General features: G+C 38.1%; 1 protein-coding gene across 4 annotated transcripts in view; it reads left to right on the top strand.

The window, feature by feature from the left end:
• Positions 1-22,610, top strand: part of SEMA3A (semaphorin 3A) — a 335,619-nt gene that overhangs the window by 217,132 nt on the left and 95,877 nt on the right. For all 4 annotated transcript variants that reach the window (XM_030015370.1, XM_030015368.1, XM_030015367.1 and 1 more), the window contains 2 exons: positions 199-261; positions 17,170-17,289. In XM_030015370.1, the coding sequence (XP_029871230.1) occupies positions 199-261; positions 17,170-17,289 (183 nt within the window). The remainder of the gene's footprint in view (positions 1-198; positions 262-17,169; positions 17,290-22,610) is intronic.

Below are 22,610 nucleotides of genomic sequence, written 5' to 3' on the forward strand. Positions count from 1 at the left end.
TTTACTGTGATTCCTATTATCTCTATTTTGCTCCTATAATTTCATTTCTTTGTCGTCAAATTTTATGGAAGAAAAGGAAATAAGGAAAAGAATGGGGAAAAGAGAAACTGGGTAAAGAGACTCTGTAGCATTTGGTCTGCAATTTGTGATTATTGAAGCATGAAATAACACAACGTGATTTTTGTTCTATGTCTTTAGATTGTTTGGCCTGTATCTCATTCCCGAAGGGATGAGTGCAAGTGGGCTGGAAAAGATATCCTGGTAAGTACAAATCTTTTTAGCATTTCTTTTTCTTTTATAAAACATTGTATATATTTTATTATGTCTTATTGTGTTAATTCTTAAAGTATTTCTCCTCCTCTCTAAGGTCACACATCTGATCATAACTTCAGTCTTGAGTTATCTCAGCCTTCTTATTCAAAATAATGAAATCTCATCTTCATGACCAAGGGTTTAAATTTATAAATGGAAATCATACAAATTAAATAGAATTTATTTAAAAAAAAAAAAAAAAAAAAACGAACCAAAAACCCGAGAAGGGAGGAGAGACATCAGAATGAGAAATATTAACCCTTGTATACTTGTCTCGTGATCTCAGGGTACATAATATTTTGACCTATTTTTGCCCTGCTCCAGGTCCCAGTCCTACAGTGAGTTCTGAGAAGTGCTCTCTCTTTGTGGCATCTCACTGGAGTCAGTGGGTTTCCCTGAGCTCTTTCCTGCATGGAGTTCATAGCAAGATTGAGGTCGAAGTGGTTTCAACATTCTGCATCAGTTTTGGTGCCTCAGGAAAACACTGTTACACTAGGCATAATTTTCTGTACATTTTCCCTCATTCTTGTGTACATCTTATTGCCTGTATTTATGAGGTAGGACAGACATAGCCACTAGCCCCCAGATAATAATCATTCCACACTGATAATAACTGTCTTCTTTATAAGAACAATATTGGAAATGGGAAGACAAGGCTGAAGAAGGGAAAAAAAGATAAAAAATACATGCATGCAATAAGCCAAACAAATACTTGCATAGCATGGCCAAATGGGAAATCATTGTGGTTGCCAAGGTATAACTGAGAGTGGAACTTGGCCCCGTGTGTATATGCTATTGGCCTGATTTTCAGAGATGATTCCGTAAAATATTCATAATGCCAACCATATGCCTCCAGAGAGCTCCATTTGAATAATTTCCTAGGTCATAATAAAAATAGTTTCATCAGTCCTTTACTTAGGCCATAGAGGACAGTTGTCTTCATAAAAAGGCATTTGGGAGCAGTAGAGGTGGATTAGGTAGAAACTAAGAAATATGGGCTAAGCTATATATGTGAAGGGACAGCTAAAGTGCCAGACACTTGGCCTATCTCATTACATAGAAATAATACATTTAAATTAATCCTTATTCATGTTCACAAATAATTTTCAGGAGTACATTGCAAGGTGAGGACTAGAAAATCTAATATTCAAGGTTAAAAAAAAATAAGGCTAGTGTTAAATGTCTGAGCAAATTAACTAACCTTGCAGCTTGATCTTATGCTAAGTATTATGATATTACATTAAGTAGATTTTTTTATAGCTAGGTTTGAAGCCTAGAATATTAATAAGAGATTCAGCGCTTAGAATGAAAGTATACTCTTTTATTTTTTAATAATTATTTTTAGAAATTCACAATAGTAAGAAAGAGGATGTTTTATACGTTGCACCGGGCTGATTCCAATCCATTCATTGTAAATAGAGACACTATTATTCTGGAGTGAGCTGGGAAGTTCAGGACCCCATCCTCTGATTATTTGTGCTGTAACTATTTTATTCATCCTGATTCCTATGATATTAAGGCAGCTATGCCTGCTGATCACGAGTAAAAGGTGAAGCCAATACCACACCCCAATGCTGTGTGTGACCCTGGTGCATTAGCTGCCTGCTATGATCCTGTGCATTAGAAGCAGCACTCCCATGAGTTGGTTGAAAAGAATAAGGCAAAACAGGAGGACAGAGTTCACGACACACTGCAGCCCAAACGGAGGAAAACAGTAGTACAGCACAATGTTGCTAGAATCAGATAATTTGTTTTCATAAACATTTTTCACATATATGGGTTGTTGGGGTTTTGCTTTCTTTTTTTAATTTTTAGTCTTCTCTACAAGTGTAGGTGAAAAATAAAAAAAAAAAAAAACAAAAAACCAAAAACCAAATGCATAGGTTGTATGTAATGTGGGTCCAGTTTTGGCAGGCAGCTAGAAAGATGGAATATATGTCTTGGTGTGTTCAGGTCATCCTCTTTAAATATTTACAGCTATCTATTCTTGCCATAAAACAGTGCATTACAAAGTATTTAATGTAACTGCTTTAACTGTAATTACAGATCAAGATTACAGATCATTTAAGAAACTTATTATTCCTCCTTCATTTATTCCTTAAAGTCATTGTCAGTACCTTGGGAGTGTGAAATGTAAAGGCCATAAAAATAACTCAACAGACTCTCATTAGAGGGAACAAGAAAAATAGAGGACAAATAAAGTGGCATATAAAACATGCTTGATTTAATACTGCTTTCAGCATGTACCACTGCTAAGATATTAGATACTCTTCATTTGTGATGGTTCAGAACTTTCTACATGACAGTCTATACTTCTACATCGAGGTCTTTTTAAAAAACTTTTTTTAATTATTGATCTCCAGGGGAAGTCAGTGCTGAAAATGCAAGTCCCCACTAATAGGCCAGGTGCACTGCAGCAGCTGCAGCACAAGTATAACCCCGGCTCTGCCCCACTGCTAACCTCAGCTATGACCTCCGAGATTTCCTCTCATAATTATAAGAGGTAATTTACTGTCGTTTTCACTCCTTCAGAGGGATTCCTTATACTGACGCTGTCAGTCATGCCAATCTAGGCACAGCAGGTTTGTAGCTCAGGACAGTCCACACGGGATTTGAGGAGAGCGGCCGACTTGGGCTCTTCCCGCTCTCCTGATATCCCTTTGTTCCTTGAGCAGTCGTTTTCATTTCTGTTTCTTAAAGGGCTTAGTATATGTTAATTAGTTAAGCTTTGCTCACTGTATAGGTAGATAAACCTTTTAAAGTATGCTTTGGGTCTTTTTTTTAGATGGGTAAGCTGAGAAGAGAGGCTGAAAGACTCCCCCCAGCTATGCAATACTTACTTACAGCAGGACTTCTCTGATAGAAGCTAACTAACAACTGCTACGCTTTCCCACAAAATACAGATTTTTTCCAATAAAATCATAATTACTGTCCCATGTTAAGTACTTAGTATTACAATTTATATTTCCATTTCCTCGGTATAGAGTATCACAAGCACCGAAGTAACATTGTTCATGAAAAATTAAAGACTATGAATAACAAATAAAATATTTGCTTACGTAATTCAAGTAAATGAGCAATTCTGTGAGGATTTCTTGCTATTCTGGACTTCAGTCTCTCATTTGATGTATTCTGGTTGCTGTAAGTCCCGTGAATATTTCTCACGATTCCTGACCAGACCTTGGTAATGATCAAAGAAGACAAAGTCTCTACAGAATACTTCTCAGCTTTTATACTGAACTTACAGTACAGACATGCTGCTAGTCATATCCCTCACTAGTGAGCCTCAGTGTTTTGATTTTAAGATCTCACAGGCACCTGGGACCCAGCAGAAACACATGGCAACCTCTGCATTACATATGGGTTAAATAATAGGTAACTGAAAAAAAAAAAAGTGGCTCCAGTTCCACTCTGACATTCCTGGGATGTCATAAACCAGCAAAGCAAAGCTTGGGTGATTTACAAAAGTTACTAGAAACACTAGTTAGTTTTGCAGGTAGGGATAGGGTAGGAATAGCTTCTTGACTGGAAAGCTCATCTAGTCCTTAAACTAATAATTTGCTATTGTTTTAAAAGTTTTGGCTGCTGTTTAGTCGATACATCTCTGCACTAGATTTGGCTGAGGCACCATAGCAATAGTTCACATGGTACACAATTAATCAGAGAAATCCCTATTAAAGGGTATGATAGATTTCCACAACTTGAAAGCTTTAAAGATGTGTTTTTGAAGGGCACCTTAGGATGTTATTTTCAAGTGTGATTTGACTATCTAATTTATTTAGCCACTTTTAAAGATCCCAGCTCAAATTAAATTGTTGAAATGGTCCCTTCTGGCCTTGACATGTATAAATCTTTAAAATTTCAATGGGTACTTTAACAAAGTCACATAGGACAAGCTACATGATGACAGATACTTATACACAGTTTGCATGCTGTATGAAAACGGCTTCTCCCTGGATATTTCTGGTGAGAAATAAATGTTGATATACAAATAGATACAAAGAGTACCAATTGCTTTTACTTGATACCAGCAAGCTCCTACATATTGCTCTGTCAAATGAACAAACAAGTCCATACAGAGAGTTACACTTTTGTGTCATTTCCCTTAACAGCTAAAGTGTATCAGCACAATTGTGTGTGTATTAGCACTGACTGTATTATAATTTATAGGAGATGGACACCTACTTGGGCTATTTAATTGCCATTAAATTTTACCTAGTTATTAACTCTTACCTGAATTCAACTGTGATTGACATTATTATACTCAATAGTTCTCTTGGTGGTAATTTGGAATCGCTTTAGATCAGAAACCTATTCCCAGTTAAGAAGAAGTAAGACTCTTTACACTACAGATCATATAGCTATATCCTGTGCACGCTTCTTTGCATTTAAGTGAGGCCAACACTTAATTATTGAGTTTATGGTTCATGCAGGTAGACTCACATGGCTGTAATTTAATTCACCATCTCATTTGTTATGATAATACTTAATATAAGCCAAAATGTTCATATGCCATCTCAGTTTATGCTTCCATTAAAGTTTTCCAGCCCCTCCCTAAATCATAGGAAGATTAGCAGTTCCACAGGCTTATAGATCCATCAGAGTGCAATGATTTGGAAAGAAAGAAGAAAAAGAAAGAAAAGAAAAAGTGGTGTAGAACTTAGCAAGTGTCCCTCAGCCATATCTGGTGATACTTTGGAAAAACAAAGTTGGCAATCAATAACCACTATTCCCTTTAACTCATTTTATTACTGTTGTTGCCTTAGGGAAAACAGAAGAACATGGAGGCAGAAAGTAAAAGTAATTCTTTTCATCTGTTATTGTAAACAAAGATCTGAAGAGGGAATCTGAAAATTAAATATACAATGCTGGCTGGATCTAGAAAGCCTGCTTCTAAATTCATCTGACAGGCACAATTTTTCCGGTCAAATTACCTCTGGCCCTTTGGGTGTGCCAAAAAGAAGTTCATCCCTTTCTGTCAGGGTTCTTCCTTTGGAGGACATCTACAGCCAGTTTTCCAGCTTTTCTACCACCAACCCTCACCGCCACCCCCATTTCCTTTCTGGCTCCTTGGCTCCAGCATACCACTGAAACCCTTTAACAGAGCCTAAAGACCCAGGACCCCCATCCAGCCTGGGGAAAAGGGAAAGGTGAATGTCTCCTGGGAGTAGAAAGGGGTAAAGTGAGCAAAAATCCAAACCAACGGACCGCCAGTGAGATTAGGGACAGAATTTACTCTCAGTATTACCTACTACAAGGAGAAATGTGACTTTTGAGCCATTTGTAAGACAAATAATGCCACTGCATATCCCTTTCAACTCTATCAAATGTTCCAGTTAGTATGCTGGGTTTATTAGCTTGAGGGCTGCTCACTCCTTAATCTTGTCCATGATCTTTAATGTGGGCATGATTTCCTGCCAAAGCATTTCTTACCATTTGGGAGACGAGGGAGTGAGATATTTTGTGAAGTAGTGTGCTGCTTTAATATTGCTGCTGCATAAAACTGCTTTGCATAGACTACGGACAAAAGAGAAAGACAGATGGGGGAAAAAAATAAAACAAACCTACAAGCCTTTCACTTAGAGGTGAAATGAGCTTGGTAAAAAAGTATAGTAGACTGGAGTCTTTCAAAGTCCCGTGGAGCTCTCTAACAGAATTTCCCCCCCGGGAAATTGCTCCAGTTCTTGGATGGACCCCCACAACACACCCACCAGCATAAAGCCTCATTTATGGCTCTTAGTTCAGATATTGATCCTACAGCTTGTGTTCATTTAGGCATTTGCATATATTTCGTTATATGAATTGACCAAGGCAAATCAGTTACCATAAGGTAATAACTTGTGTACTTATACAGAGGAAGAATTAAGTTGGCAGTTGTTCAGGTTTTCATATTTTACTCACTTACATATCATGGGAAGTCATTTAAGTCTTTCAGTATGGGGAACAAATTGATATAGATCGAGGAGAAAGCTAATTTTCCAATTTTGGGCTTATTTTTCTGTTTATAGGTGTGACTATAGAAATTTGCTTCTGAAGGAAACTTAATATTCAGCAGATTTAATGCAGTCTTGCAGAAATGTTTTCTTTGTTGTTTTTGAAATACAAAGTCACAGAGTTAATAAAGAGGAAGCAAAGGAGAAATGGTGGAAGAATCTTTTCCAAAATTATGGGGTTTAAATTTCTATCAATAGGTGTTCCTTATGAGCCCTAGTTCGGCCTTGGCAAAGTCTGAGAATTACTTTTATTTATGGCTGAGTTACCAGCTATTGCTATTTCAAAATCATGTTGGGTAATTCCTTTTTATGATTTATTGCATCCCAAGATGGACAGAGTGAATTTATTCTTCGTACATGTCTTTCCAGAGAAACACATTAACTGGGTGACTAGTAAAAATGATCGATATGTTTAGTTCCTATTTCCTTTCAGGGCTTCGGTCTGAAGCTCATGAAGTCAGAGAAAAGCCTTTCCTTTGGTGCCAGTTACATCTTTTTTTCTTTTTCTTTTTTTTTTTCTGAATTTGCTTCACATTCTTTCTATTTTAGCAAATAGACTGTTTTTTTGGGGGGGGGGGGGGTTGTTTAGTTTGGTTTAGGGTTTGGGATTTTCTGTTGCTTTAATAAAAGAAAGGCTAGTTTAAAAATTAAGGATAGGTCTGCTCTGAACGATCACATATCACAGTTCCTCAGTACTCAAGATGTGGTCACTATGGCACTATTAAATTAGTCCACAACTGATGGTTTTTCTGTAGTCCTGTTACTTACATACACCAAAAATAAGTCTACTAAACTCCTACCTGCTGCACACAAGTCTAAAATATTGTCTTTTTTCTTTTGTAATAAGTAAAAGAACTAAAGGGAAAGTTCTTAAAATAACCTAGGAAGTAATATGCAATTATTTCCTATGTTGAAGCTAATGCTTTGTTCAGTTACCACATCTTCATGTCAATAGATGATCTTCAAAAAAACTTTTTCAGTGTAGAAAAAGTGTTGTATTCTGAAAATGGTGGAACAGAAAAAGTAAGAACAGTAAATAAAGGGAGAATCCATATCTCTCTTGCTTTTGTTTTTTTTGTTTGTTCTTTTTCTTTTTTTGACTGAGTGACGTGATCTGTGTTGGATCAAATAATCTATTGATCTCTTTTTCCATTGCGTAATTCCTTCCTGATTAACATCTTCCAAAACTTTAAGTTACTATACATATATCATGAATATAAAAATGAAAAAAACCCAAACAAACAAAAAAACCCTACCCTAAAAAAAACAACCTAACAATAAAAAACCCCCAAACCGCTCAGCAAACTCAACAATTTCACTTTGGTGCTAAATTTTTACTGAGTGAGAATTTTAAGCTTCTGTCACTTAAGTTTTCTCTGTTCAGCATCTCTCTGTGGTGTCAAAATAGTTTAACATCCACACACAAATTTCTGGATTCCCACAGTAAGGCACATGTAACTTCATAGTCAAGTTTACAGAGTACATTTATTTACAGGCGCACATATTGCTAAGCAACTGTCCCTTATAGATGCAACAGTCTTTTGCTTCCTTTCAACACTTCACGGTTTTACGTTCGCTTTCAACACAGAAGTTTTGAGTATATTTATCTTAGGTGGCTGTGAGTGGAAGTCATTACAGGATATGCCTATAGTATGCTGAATAAAAGCAAGCTGACTGATAGGGAGTCTAAGTGCTTTATACACCTATAACAGGCTTGACAACCTGTCTGAAATACTCCACCCAATTAGCAGCTGTTGATCCTATTCGGAAAGGCGGGGTGTAATCTGATTTCTCCAGGAGACAGGTGATTACCCCACCCAGATAGAAGAGATAGATGAGAGAGACTCTTTAGATCTAGACTGTGGTTGCAACTTAAATTGCTGCTGGGCTTGGTGAGACTGCTTGAGCTGAGACCAAACAGTATTGTTCATTTCTTTGCTAATAAAGCTATGCCCAAAATGTGGGACAGTTTACTCTGCAGAGCAAAACCAATTTTGTTTTAAAGTTATGGTCAGAAAAGAACTGGCATCTGCTTGACCTCAAGGCTTCCCAATGTTTTGAATTATTCCTGAAATACTCTTCTGTTCCTTAAATAAATTCATTCTGTGCTGTAGGAAGTGCATACTACCGAAAAACCTAACAATTCAAAATAAAGGAAGCTTGCTAACACTCATGGAAAGGTTTAATGTACAACAATCATGCTGTGGCTGCAAAATCCTGAAAACCCACTTGTTTGCTGGACTGCATCCATAAAAGACTTTGTTTTGTCTTGTTAACCAGATGTACAAAAATAATAGATGGTCATTAAATCAGGTATTTAGTGCTGCAGCCTTTTCTTGGCATCCCTCTAGCTGTTCACAGGTCCAGAACAATTGTTGTCTGCATCTGCTGAATGAAGATTTAAGGACTGAAAACATGTCTTGTAATTTGAACATACTGAATGCAGAAAAAATTGGAGAAATTGTACTTCCTAAGATCGCTAGGTCAGATGGTTAGTGCTAACGACAAAGATTTGAAGGCCTGGTGTGTTTAGTCTGTGCAGTCAAAGGAGGCACCTTTAAAGCATGGCTTCTAATGTCGTCTTCTAACGGATTCTGGCTTAAGACTGTTTTCGGGACAGACCCTAGGGAGTATCCCACCTGGCTTAGCTACCTCCATGTGTAGCCTTAGTGGTAAACTATGGGCCAAATGACCACGTACCAGTAGTGACTACCAGATTTTCAAGTAAGTAGGTAGACAGGCAGGGAGACATTTTGTGTTTCACCCTCACTAATGCAGAGGAGGAACCAGAGGAGCTTTCCATCTGCTGTGCAAGTGTGCTGACAATACAACTGTTTGCTAATATGGCATGCGGTTTTGTGGCTTGAAGGAATCAGGATATATCTGCTTTTTTTCAGTGGTTTTTTTTTATCATATGCTTAGTTAGTTGGCTTCTTTTTTCTTGTCTTGATGCTTTAATGGTTTAAATTCATGCAGACATCCTGCAACTTGAGTAAATTATACATTTAAAATGTTCTCATGAACTCTTGTCGTATCAAAAAATCAGACAGATAACAGGCATAACTTAATTGGAAAGATAACTGGAAGTACAGTAAGCTGTACTAGGCAACCAAAAATGTCTTATCAACCCTCATCAGCACCTTCAGTCTGAAATTTCTCAGGGCACATCTTGACAGCAGAGGAAAATCTAGATGTGGAATTAATCAATGGTTCCTCCGCAATGTTGGCAGTGGTCACCATGCCTAAGAGTAGTGTCATTCCTGACAACTCTGGAGGGGTCAAGTCCTCCAGATCACGATCCAATGTAAGGGCCACTGAATCTGGGGTTCCATCAGCTTTTTCAAAACTCTGAGGTGGGAAGACAAGTACAATTAGAATTCAGTCCACAAAATAACACACAATTATAAAAGAGACTAGGTATTTTTACCAAGACATATTCTGGGTTTATATTGGATTTGTGTGTGTGTGTGTGATGCCATGCACACTGCTTATAAGGCTTTGACTAATGGGGATATAATCCCCAAGAACTAAGTTAATAGAAATCCCTTTCTGTAAAACAGACCCTGATATTTCAGCTGCTCAACTTACTTCACTCAGCACCACAGACTGGCTCTTTTTCAGAGGATAGGACTATAAAACATTGATCCTGCTAATTGCAAGGTACAATAATGACAAAACAGGGATGGAAATGATGTTATTGGTCCAAACTGCAAGGGGCACACAGTAATAAATCGTAATCTGCAAAGTTTTCATACCAGCTGGCGTCCCCCGCTCTAAAACCATGCACCTGCCTATACAGGTTCAGCTGGAAGGTTATCTCATCGATTACAGGTGCCAGGCATGAGTTCCCCACCCGTTAGGGCCTGTTGGAAGCTCCTAGCACTCGGGGACTTTCCTGTTGCTGCCAATGCAGCACTTAGCACAATAGCTTTGCAGCAGTGTTACCGACTAGCTTACTCCAATAAAATAAACTTTTAAAAGATCATTGCATTTTAACAGGACTGGAATAATTTGCTTTTTTCCCTGCCTATTCTGGGCCTGTTTAAGCAGACTGCTCTTTGACTGATATTTTTCTAAGTGTTACTGTAATAGAAAGTGGGAAACAGTAATAATTTTTAAATAATGTTACTACATTGTACAGAAACTTGCACACAAGCAGCAGGAGCTGTGAAAGCATACACCATGTAGAGCTCACCCTGAAAAGGACTTCCTTGCATATGCTTACTGACATGCTAAAGTGTTTGCAGGATCTAGCTGAGAATCGATCATCTGTGTACATCGCAATCATACATATATTTATTGCACTAACACTCGAGAAATATCTTCCTTGAAACAATGCTGCTGCATGCTGAAAAAGATACCTAGCCAATACGGACTGAACTGATCACAGCTGCAGTAGCCCGCTAGGAAAAGAGAGAAGCTAAAAAGCTCCTTGATAAGTCCAGAACATCTTTCAGCAGTGTGATAAATTTGAATGACAGGAGTAATATCAGGGATTACTTATTCTCCATGGATATCTCTGACCTCGTCACTTGAGAATTCAACTAATTGGACAGAAGAAGAAGAAAAAAGTAAACATATTAATTAAACTCATGCATGGGGCTTTATATGGAAACTGTCCATCCATTTTGATATGAAAGACAAAACACATATTTGTTTTGTTTGTCCAGCTGTTAGATGATAGGTTTAAATCCCCTTGCCCATCCAGTTTAGACAAAACCTTCTGATATTTTAATCACTTGGCTATGTGGGAAGGCTGAAATAAAGGAAGAATGTATTACAGGGTCTGATCCTTATCTGGATTAAATCAGCAGAAAACTGTTGAAGCTAATGATACTATAATGGATTATTATTGCCTTCTACTTATTGTCCTGCATAATCTGGCCATTTGCATTTGCTGCAATATCTAAGAAGAAGTATGGACATCAATGTTGGTTAAAAAAAAAAGAAACGGCTTTCTTAAAATGAGAAAAATCTGGATATTAGTTGGTCACAGGGACTTACCCTTTAACTTACACTTAAAAAGATGTCATTAAAAACTCTTTGCTGCATCATTAATCCAGATCGAAGGATGCAAGTTCCAGGCTTCTGGAGGAGAGATAATTACTGGAAACTCATAGAAACCACCTAAATTCTGTTTGAATTTTCATACACAGAGCAGATGTTTTGACAGATGGATGGACTTTATTTTTGTAACTGTCCGGGAAAAGTCTGCATAACACAGCCTAATCAGTGTTACATATCTGTAGTGTTTGTTTTTCAATCTTTCTGTATTTGGCTCCTATGCTTTTGGTTGCAGACATTTTCTTTGTAATTTATTTTTTCAGCCTAATCTCTCTCTGCATAAGCCCTTCTATCAATTTGGTATATAAATATTAGAAAACTCTTAAAAAATAAATGTGTATGTTTGTTTAGTAAGTCAGACATATTGATCTTTCATATAGTGGGTGCCCTTCTGGGAAAATTAATTAACACTTTATCTTCTCTTCAAGACAGGCCCTCTGCCCTTATACATAGTATATAATATTTGCAACAGAAATTTAGAGTTAAGATCTCTGTCCAGACACACTGGACCTCTTTGACTTTAATTCACACTCCAAACGTAAGTGACAGTCTAATAATTTCTCAACTTGTTCTACAAGTAGGAGTTCAGTACAGCAGAATTTGCAGTGAGATTGGTGCTTTGGCCGTGTTACCATCGTATGACACAGGTGGTTTTAGCCACTTTCATTTCAATAAACTGTCAGCGTGGAGCTGAGGATCTGAACCCCATAACCTCCTCAGTCAAGTTTAGAGGCAGAGTAAACACCTGTAATGTACTTAAAGTTGAAACCTTTTTCTCACTGGGGGGTGGCCAGTAAACTTCTGGGGCACTGTTCCTTCCAGGCGGCCAAATGAACCTTTAACTCCTGTACGCAAGGTAGAATGGCTTCAGCTGGATGTCCTTCTGCCCTCACATGCCAAACAAACCCCAGGAAAGCCGGTAGGGTCTGCTTGGGCTTTGGTGAGGGATTCGGTCCATATTCCTTCAAGCAGAGAAACAAACTAGATTGTGCCTTACGTTTGGGGTGAGTGCTTCAGCTACCACGCGTGGCAGAGCCAGGGCATGATCCGTTTCTTTGGCCATTCTTTGGAGGGTATGGACAATCGTGCTATCACAGGACTGTTTGCAGAAGCAGATCCAGAAGTCACACTGTAAAAAGATAAAAAAGTAGCTATCTAAAGAAGTTCCCTCTGTCAGGATAGGAAGACCTTGCAGGCTACGCTAAAAAGTCTCAGACATGATGTAGGGGCTTAGCTGCTTGGATTTTAAGGTAGAGGTACTTCTGTACAAGGCCAGAACCTACAGCTCTTGGGGAAAACTTATACCATTTATTGAAATATAAATGAAGATTAATCCTCTCCAGGGGTAGGCAAGATAAATGAATGAGGGTTTTGAGGACTGCAGTAACTCCCTCATGATGTACCTAATTTTCACTTTGAATGTCTACCTCAATCATTCTGTACCATATGCAATCACTTATGCTTCCTGCTCTATGTATGTATAAATAAACTCAAGCTTTAGGGCATAAACCAGCTTTATATAGACAAGGAAAGTTTCCTGATATTAAGCTGCCCATTATAATAAACAGGATTATTAGGTGGAAAAATTTATAATGATTCGCTATGGTGATTCCAGTGCTCCTCTTCTTTAAGATTTATTTTCGTAACCCATCCAAGTAACACTTTCCTGCCTACGGAGAACTTTGCAAACCTTGCATTCATTTTCATTCACATTATTAGGCTTAAAAGTATTTTAGGCTCCCACACCACCCTGCTTTCACATATGAAAAAAACCCCGATTTCTACCTGGAAAATAATTTCTAAAACTCTAATTTTCTTCCTTTGGCTGTTTTACTTGACGAAGAACAATATTCAAAGGGTATGGATATCTCCAGACTATGTTCCCTTTAAACAACATCCCTTCCCTGGGGAAAGTGAAAATGGATACAAAGGCACTGGGGGGCTGAACTCACATGCAGACACAGTGTTTAAATTCCCTGACAATTTGTTCCTTACAGCTTCTGGCTCTGGGTTACTTCCTCTTCCTCCGGTGGATATTTTCTCCCGTCTGCTGTATTTTACCGAGATACTACATTTCTTTTGTTGTCTTTGTCTCCTTTCCAGTGCCTTACACTCTGAGATCATGTAGTGAAATGCCTCCTTCTGCTGGCACAGGCCTTCACACTAACAATATAGCGCTGGCCCGGGGGTCTGGCGAGGGGAGACGCTGCTGCCAAGCGGGACAAGCCCAGTTGGAGACACCCAAGTCATTCCAGGCCTCCAGCCAAGGGGGTCGGGGACTTGCTTTGTAGTCGAGTTGACGTAGCCACTGGTATCGGGACCAGCAGAGCTCTCTGCCAGGTTTCACAACTGGCGGTGCCTGAATGCTGTTGTCGGAGCCTTGCCGTGAGGGTGGGAATGGGGAAACAGAGGCTGAAAACGGGAGTCAGTCACCCAAGTCTCATGTGGTGACGGACCCAAATTGCGTTCAGTGTACACACACTTTCCCCAGTCAGAACCTCTTCTTCGTCGTACATGTGTGCTGAGATCTAGAGTCCGAGCAAATCATTCAAAGCTGTTAAAGGTGGTATATTACAGACTTATGGGAAGATTTTTCTTCCCAGAGCCGCATAAACTGGGAAAACCTAATATTCACCATCACAAAGCAAGCTCTTGCTAAGTTCAGAATATCAAACACACAGGTACAACATTTCCACCCATGACGCTGTACCTGTGCAGCTGTACTTGAGCACAATTAGGCAAAGGAAGGAATCTGATTACTCTGCGTTTGAAATCAATGCTCCTGTTGCTAATGTTCCAGGGAGAATAGCACCGTCTCCCAGGCAGAGCAGAAACTTCACTTTGAACTTCCTGAGTTGACAAGGGCTTAAATCAGAACTGTAACTTTACTTTGATGTCATTTATTGTGGTTTAATACCCCTCTTTATTTATTTTTTTACAACCATGTAAAATATATAAAGAAACTTAATCTGTTAGGGAGGTGTATGAGAATTTACTGAATAGACCTTAATGGTTCCTTTATGCGGCTATAAAACACAGGGAATCTATAAGAGCAGTCTGAATTGGACTAGGAACTTTAAATGTTATAGAAATTTATTTGTCATAGTCAAAAGGTTTATTGCTGTAGGTATTTACCTTCCCCATTGTTTAACTAGGTTGTGTATTTCTCAGACATCTATGGTAAAAAACATGTTGTACAAGGAATTAAGGAGAGCTTAAAAGCAGGAATGAATAAGCCAAATCTGCTTTTGGAAATATATTATAACTCCAGAGTAACTTTACTGATATTAATGCATTTACACTACTATCAATCCTGTACACTTGAAGCACAAATATGGCTATGATAGAGTTAATTCCCCCCCAGGCTAATCTGGAATAATCCAGTGAAGTTGATGATAGAATATTTCTTAATTTCCATCCATAGAAATCAAAGAAATCTCTGCCCCTAACCTAAGTAGGTTTTTCCATCTCACCTTTAGAGTATTAGCTATCTAATACCTTCTTGCTGTATATTATAGATAAGCAGCTGAACAGTATTTAGCAAGTGCATATAGAGTCACGGATGGCGTGTTGCTGTAAATCAGAATAGCTCCTCTGAAATCAGCAGAATCTGTTCCGATTCACACTGGCTGTGAGTCTAGCCCATGTAGTCACAGCATTTTGCAAAGGTATGCGTCCACTGGCCTCTAACATTTCATGTTCTTCAGGTAGGCAATTTTTGAATGCTTTAATAAAGCGTAGTAGTAGACCACAAAGGCATTTTTTAAATCATGATACATCAAACCAGACAAGGCAAAGCACAGTCCTGCTGAAACAGTAGTGTCATTAAATTTGGCCAGATACAACTCTAAGTGAGAAAATTCTGAATTATTTAATAATGCACAAATCATTGGTCAGTTTTGAATTATGTAGAGTCAAAGTCAGGTGCTCCATCCGAAACACAGAATAGCAGGGTTTAAGAAAGGTTCTATTTCAATTTTGTTCATTTTTAATGTTATATGAATTTGCCCATTTTTATTCTTGCAGGCATTGAATTATTAACACGCTTTCATGGTTTTCCCATATTTCTTTTATTAAAAGGAACAAAGGACAACAGCATTAAGAACACTATCGAAACACACATTGTAATTTTGATGATTTATGCCAGGTATTTTCTTAGTACTGTGCCACTGTGACAGTGGAAAGCAGTCTGTGGATACATATATGTATAATAAATGTATGTTCATGCTTACACATGTGTGGGAGGAAGAATACATATGCAGCAGAAATTGTGTGTGTTTTTATTAAGAAAGGTCAGAATGGAAAGAATTGAGAGAGACCCCTGGTAACATCCATCTCTATTTCTTTCAATTTCCTGTTGGATTACCTTAACTATCTTTATGTTTTCTCTTCCATCTCAGTTGGAAAGATAACTTAAGTAATCAGCAGTAAGCCAAGGATGTAGTAAGATTCTGTATGCTTTTCTCTGGGTGCTCTTTTTAATACATTGCCATTATCTGTTATGCAAATAAACAATAAAATTGGAAGAGCAATGTCATTTCAGTACAGTCCTTTGTGTAAGGCAGGGAATCAGTATTTTATCTGTGTAAGTTTGTTGCTTTTCCCTGTGGTGGCCTAAGGCATGCCTCAAATTGCACATGCATTTTCCTGGCAGAGCCATTATTTTGTGTTTGAGAGTATCATCTGGTTTAATTAGCAAGCAAGTTACAGAGACGGATGATGCCAGTCATTGAGATTTCTGTGGAGGTGGTAGCTCAGGTGGTGTTTCCATGGGCCCTGGTCCACTTGGAGAGGTACAGCTGAGTACTGTACCAAAAAAGTCATCAAATATGGATAGAAAAGTTTCCTTAATTTCAAACAGAAATTTTACTGGAAATGGTTATTTTATGTCAATGTTCTTATTCCTCTCCTATTTGAAATCCATTATTTGTAATTGTGTCAGTAGACTGATTCACAGGCATTGACATATTTATTTTCTTGTTAGACCTGATTGAAACAAAATATTAAATAAATGGAAAAAGTTGACATCTTGACTTCAGGTTAGACGTTTCCATTTTAATAACGTTAGCCATTAATAATGACATTTTGTTAACAGATAACAGATAATGTTTGTACTAGGGACTGTTAATGTTGCTATTAAGTTTTTAATTGCTGAGAACTAGAATTATTCATGACGTATAATTTACTTAGGTAGAAAATGTAAAGTCCAAGTCTTGCAAAGCTTACATTCTAGGGGCTGTCAATAATTGCATTAAAGTTTAACATATGTATTAATCTTTGTAAAACTGGCCCCTAAACACAGGCAATAGGGGTGAGGCAACATTCATCTTATTGTTAGAAATGTTATATCAATGATTTGTTTTTCATCAACTCCTTCCATCTGGCCCATCTTTCTTCTAATTGTTACTTAATTGAATACAAGCAAACAGTTGGTCCATTTTTCTTCATTATTTCATTCTGACACATTTCTATAAATGGGTTTTGTCTTACAAACACGGCAATAGCATAAATTACGAAGATGAAACGTGTCTGAAACAAAAATTAGGAATTTTTTTTGTGTAATCTCTCCTTCAGGGGTGGATGCTTTATTAAATGGCAACCAAAGATATTTAAAAACATAACCTATATCAGGCTATTTATTAAATGCTTAGCAATAAACAAGTTCATAAAGAGCATGAAATGATGACACTTTTAAAATATGTTCATTCAGCCATACCTCCCTAACACAGAAGAGCTCCCATTAGTCATAATCACTGAATTAACTCTGTGGATACATTTTTTTTCCCCCTTTTCTTTGCAGAGAGAATGTGCTAATTTCATCAAAGTGCTTAAGGCTTACAATTCAACCCACTTGTACGCTTGCGGAACAGGGGCTTTTCATCCAGTCTGCACCTATATTGAAGTTGGAAGCCATCCTGAGGTAAACTATCTTAAAACAATATTTTTCTTTTTCCTCTTTTTAATCTTTATTGGTGTTTAGCCATGATCTCTTCCTGCCAAAATGCACTCTCACTAGTTTCTGTGTCTCGGTGAGTGGATCTGGTAAGACTTGCTCCTGACTCAGGTGCTGACGTGCTGATTGATAAATCACAGCAGAATCTGTACTGTTCTCCCCTACACAGCATCTTTTCCCCCAGGGGCTTAAATAAATATGAGTAAGCCATTCTACCTGGTTTATGAAGTTAAAAGCACTGTCTTTTTTTTGGTCAGGACAGATACCAGCTAGGAGAGGGGTAGTGCAGCCTGTGTCTTTATTCTGGGGCCAGCTCTGTCCTTTAGTCTCCTACCAGTCAGTACAGTCTGACATCGTGGCAGCTTTCTCCCAGCTGGGAATTAAAATAGTGTCACACATTCGTAAATCCCGCTTCTCAGATTTGTCCTAACACACTGACAGTTTTTCATATGTGACCTAGGTTTTGTTTCCTTACTTCTTGGTGAAAAATAAATCACTTTTCCTCTCTCTTTTCCCCCCTTTTTTAACCTGTAGCTTGCTGATTTTTGCTTAGTGTTGCAGAACTTGCAGTAGCTTTTGTACTGTTTTGTCATAATGAAATAGGTCATCATAACAAAATAGATAAGCATGGCTTCCCTGGTGAAAAACAGTATTACTCACAGAAAGCAATGGGACTATGCTGGTTTTCAATACTTTTTCTCTCCAGAAAAGCCAATCTTCTATTTTCCTGACAAGATGAGCATGTAATATACATTAGTCCACTTCACTTTGTTTTCAGTTTGGCTTACCTTAGTATTGCTCGATGGACTGTTTCAGTTTAGCAACCAGACTCTTGATATGTTTTCAGCAGTCACTAATTTATGGATATGTTTTACTAGTGAATCCATAGCTGTGTTACTTGTAGCTTCTGTGATCTTTGAAGAACAGCTCTTTCAAGTTACCTTACGGTTTTGCAATTCAGGTTTGCAGATTTCCCTGAAAATAAAGACATCATTGTTAAATGAATGAGGCCTCAGTTATTTAAAAATCAGAATTTCTTCTTGTAGAAAAATTAACAGATCTTTTGAGTGTTGAATTTATAGTCTGGCAACTGTTTTTCCCTATAATAATGTCTTTTGATATTTGAAACATGAGTCTTTAAAATGTTCTAAGCATAAGGTTTTGAAGGGATAAAGGAGCTGCAAAGTAGAAAGGTTTTTTTCATATTCTTTAATGCTTTATTCCAGAATGCATTCTTGGCAATTAGTGATTGTGTCTTGACCACACACAGTATGTCATTGCTTACCGCATTAAACAGATTCTCTGCTTCCTGAGATCCATTTGGGAATTGGTAGACATATTAATTAACTCTAGTTCCGTAAGATGTGTGTCAATCAATTCTTGGCTATCTGCCAAGTGAATCTATCTGCAGAGAGATAGCTGGTATGAGGTCATTTACTTCTACATTTGGCTGTTTTATGACTGTACCATAAAACTAACACACACTTTATCAAGGATTTATAGAAAGGATGATCAGAGATGAGAGGCCAGATCCAACCTTGGTTTAACATTCCAGATTTTGAAAGTCTTGAGTCAATGATGTGTTTGGCCCTGGAGCTGAAAGAGGATGTTTGTTTTAGCTTCTTTCTAGCAGTCCCTAACTATAAACAAAATCTAAATTGTTCCTGGTTTTGGTCATTTATGCAGAAAGTTTGTTAGTCCCCCCGTGCCTGAATCATTCTCATGACCCTTGGTTTCACCTTTGCAAACCAGGGAAGTCAGGAGTATGTTTACCTCAACTGCCTCGGACACTGTTAGCTTTTGATTTCCTTTTCATACTTAAGCTATGAGTGAAATCATCTTCACCTGCCCTTCCAGTGGCCCGGGTTTCTGTATGCTCCGGACAGCTGTGCAGGAGGGTCACTGCCTTCTCAGCCCGGGTCTGCCCACGCAGGGAGAAAGTGGGGCAGGCAGGAGGCAGCAGGACTCACCCCCTCTGCTCAGGCTTTGACAAATCTGACAGTCAGCCTGGGTTCTGTCCCTTGCAAAGGTGAAAATCAGGCGCATAAATACATTTATTAGGTTTGCAATGAAAAATAATCTGGCCTGTCTCTGTCTCTCAGCTAGGGCCTGCTCCTTCCTTTCCCATACGACCTAGGAATTTCAAATGTGCATCTCCTCCCGGAGCTGGGGAAGAGGAGGGTGCTTGATTGACAGTAGCTATTAGAGACACCACGGATGGGGGGATACAATATTAACCCCTGCACGCTGCATCTGTGAGAGCCAGATGGTTTACGTTGTCATGTCAGACAGCAGCACTGGACGTGTCAAAGGGCCATTGCTTCTGTATCATGTATAGTTTATGCCTTCCTAGCATACTAAAAAAGGTAAAAAGTATAAGCAACGGCAAGCAGTTGGTTTTGAGTTAAAAAATTGCCATCTAAAACATTTCCTGAAGATTCCTTTTCTGCCGCAACACTTGTGGGAAATTAACTGACTTCACCATCTGCTTATTTATTTTTCAAGCACTTAGAGAGGTAAATGTGAACTGATTAGGGGAATAGTCAGGGAATGTACCTACTGTCTAATAAGATTGCTTGTTTATGTGAGCTCTGAATATAACCCACCTGCCTGAGTCCGGTGGAGGAGAGGAAATTAGCGTGTGCCAAACTGAAGAGGATGGAGAAGTGAAATTTAAAGAAGAGAGTGGCAAGCGATAGCGAAAACACTGAAAGCAATCGGAGTAGGCTGCAGGAGGCTGCAATATGGTACAATTTTTATGATTAGGGAAAGGAAATAAATTACTTTGTGTGACAGTCATAAAGTAATGGGAATATGAATTGTTATATCTGTTGAATATCTCTTCGATATGAAGCAGCGTATCACAGCCCCATTCCATACTTGAAGAAAACCATTTCTAGTGATGAAACTAGGCAGGTCTAATTGAGTTTGATGAAGTACAGTATCAGAAATAATAATAAAAAGGTAAAAGGATATGAACAGCATGCTGTGCATCTGATTAAAAATGATCTGCACAAATGTATACAACCTAATATGTTGTGAATTACACCGTAGTCTAAGGAGTAAAGCAGACTAATCTTCACTTAAATCCATTCCAGATGTGTAAGTGAACAACCACAGTATTTAGAGAGAAGAATAAAGTTGATGTTTGAAGAGACTTTAAGCACGTAAGCCATAAGTAAGCAGGAAAGAACATATTTAGAGAGAACATAGCATGCGTATACGCAGAAAATACCTGAGGAGAGCCTAATTTAAAGCTTGAGGTCATCCATTGGAGAGGCTATATTTGTACTTTCATTGAATGGGACAAACTGGCTCATATGCAGATGTCTATATTGTACATGCCTGAGTTTAGCTGAGATGACCTAACACAGACACCTACACCAACTTCAGGGATCCGGGCTTAGGCAACATGTGGCATTCTCTCCACATAACGCAATATAATGCAAGAAACCAATTACCAGACTAAATAAGAAAGTAATTAGTAAAGCGATGTTCTGCTCCCACTGACTTCTGAGGAAACAGGATTGGATGTGTAGGAATGTTGTACTTAACGGTTGCAAAATTACACAAGTCAGATCTGTGCTTGAAAGGAACAAATCCAACTGCAGGGAGACACAGAGGTGCATTAAACCCACTAGAAAATCACAACAGGATGCAGAATGCACCTGCCAGTGCATGCCTGAGCAGGGGGAAGGAGCCCTGCTCCCTTTCCCCAGGGCTCCCTTTGGGGTAGTTTGTGTGAACCAGCAGGGAACAGTCTTGTTTTGGAAAGAACAGGATTTCCCATTTACTTAACCCTTACATACAAGTGGGGGTATAGAGAATGCCCTATAGAACCTTTTTTTTTAATGCTCAGACAGGCATTACAAGAGCTGTACAAAATTGTTTGCCAGATCCTCAGCAGGATTACATTAGGGTTTCTTCAACAGAGGTAAATCAATAGATGCTGTCTGAAGAACTAACCCAGCTTCTTTTATTGTCTCCTAATTCCAAATTTCTTGTCATTGTCCGACAGATTAAAACTCATTTTTAACTGGATGAATTTAAAAGATCTGGGATCACTTTACTTGCAGGTTATTTCTCATTCTTAATCAATAAAGAAGCTCTAAATTTAGTTCAGATTTATGATGTACATAAAACATTAAGTTATTGCATATGAAGTTATATAACACTACCACCTGTAACATATTTGCTTTTTCCGGACTCTGTGTATTTTAAAAATCTTTGCTTCAACTCATAAAATTTTGCTGAATTATACTTTCGACCTTTTTTATCCCTTCTGTACTTCACATTAGAAGAGGTCTTGAGTGCATTTGCTAAGTAATGGACATCCTGTTCTGATACATTTATGCATCTGTCTTTTTTGTCTGTATATAAGTCTATATATATTAAATATATGTATATAGTGATGGAAAAGCAGTTTTTTTCCAAAGAGAATGACTTTGAAGGAACACATTACTTGAAGGACCAGCGCTACTGCTGGTAGAAAAAATATGTTGTGTTTCATTATCTAATATAAAATTCAGGGTGAAACATTGAGTTCAGTAGTAGCAGATGTGGCATAAATTGGCGTAACTTCATTGAAGACAGCAGAGTTGTGTCAGTTTACATCAGTTAAGATTCTGACCTGTGGTTTTTAAGTGAAACATTTGAGCAAATGATTTTTAAGTTAAGAATCACCTCAGGCTAATTTGCTTTCCAGCTAATTAATTATACCTTTATATGGCATTTATATGCTTACCAAATATATAGACAAAATATGAAGGAAAAGGATACTGTTAAAGGATTATTCTCATTTGTGATATAACAATTCTGTGATAGAACTATTATTTGTGACACAGCCGTTCTAAGTATCACTGTAATCACAGAGAAATGCCAATACAGGAAGATCTAGTTTACAGACTATTAACAGCCTATTTTAGTTCAGAGATGCTTTAACCTTTCAAACCACTAGATATCCAGTTGCTACAGTACATGAAAATAAAACTGAAGAACCTGATCTCTAGCTTATAAGCATCTTTTAGAGCACTTCTTTCAATCACCTGGGTAGTTTTGCCATGGGAAAAAAGAAAATCTCTCTTAGATGTTTAAAGGCTGATATACTTCACTGTGTTTCATAAAAAGCAGAGTAATGATTTCTGCTATATTGGGAAATCCCAGGTGCTGGACCGTTTTGCCATACTGATGTTCTTGTCTGTGGAGGATGGCAGGTGACAGGATAGTCAGTGTCAGCCACACATCTCTCCAGGCATCTCATAGGGTCAGTGGCCAACATCACAAAATAA

This window comes from Aquila chrysaetos, chromosome 5 (genome assembly GCF_900496995.4).
Source record: "Aquila chrysaetos chrysaetos chromosome 5, bAquChr1.4, whole genome shotgun sequence".
Lineage (NCBI taxonomy): Eukaryota > Metazoa > Chordata > Aves > Accipitriformes > Accipitridae > Aquila > Aquila chrysaetos.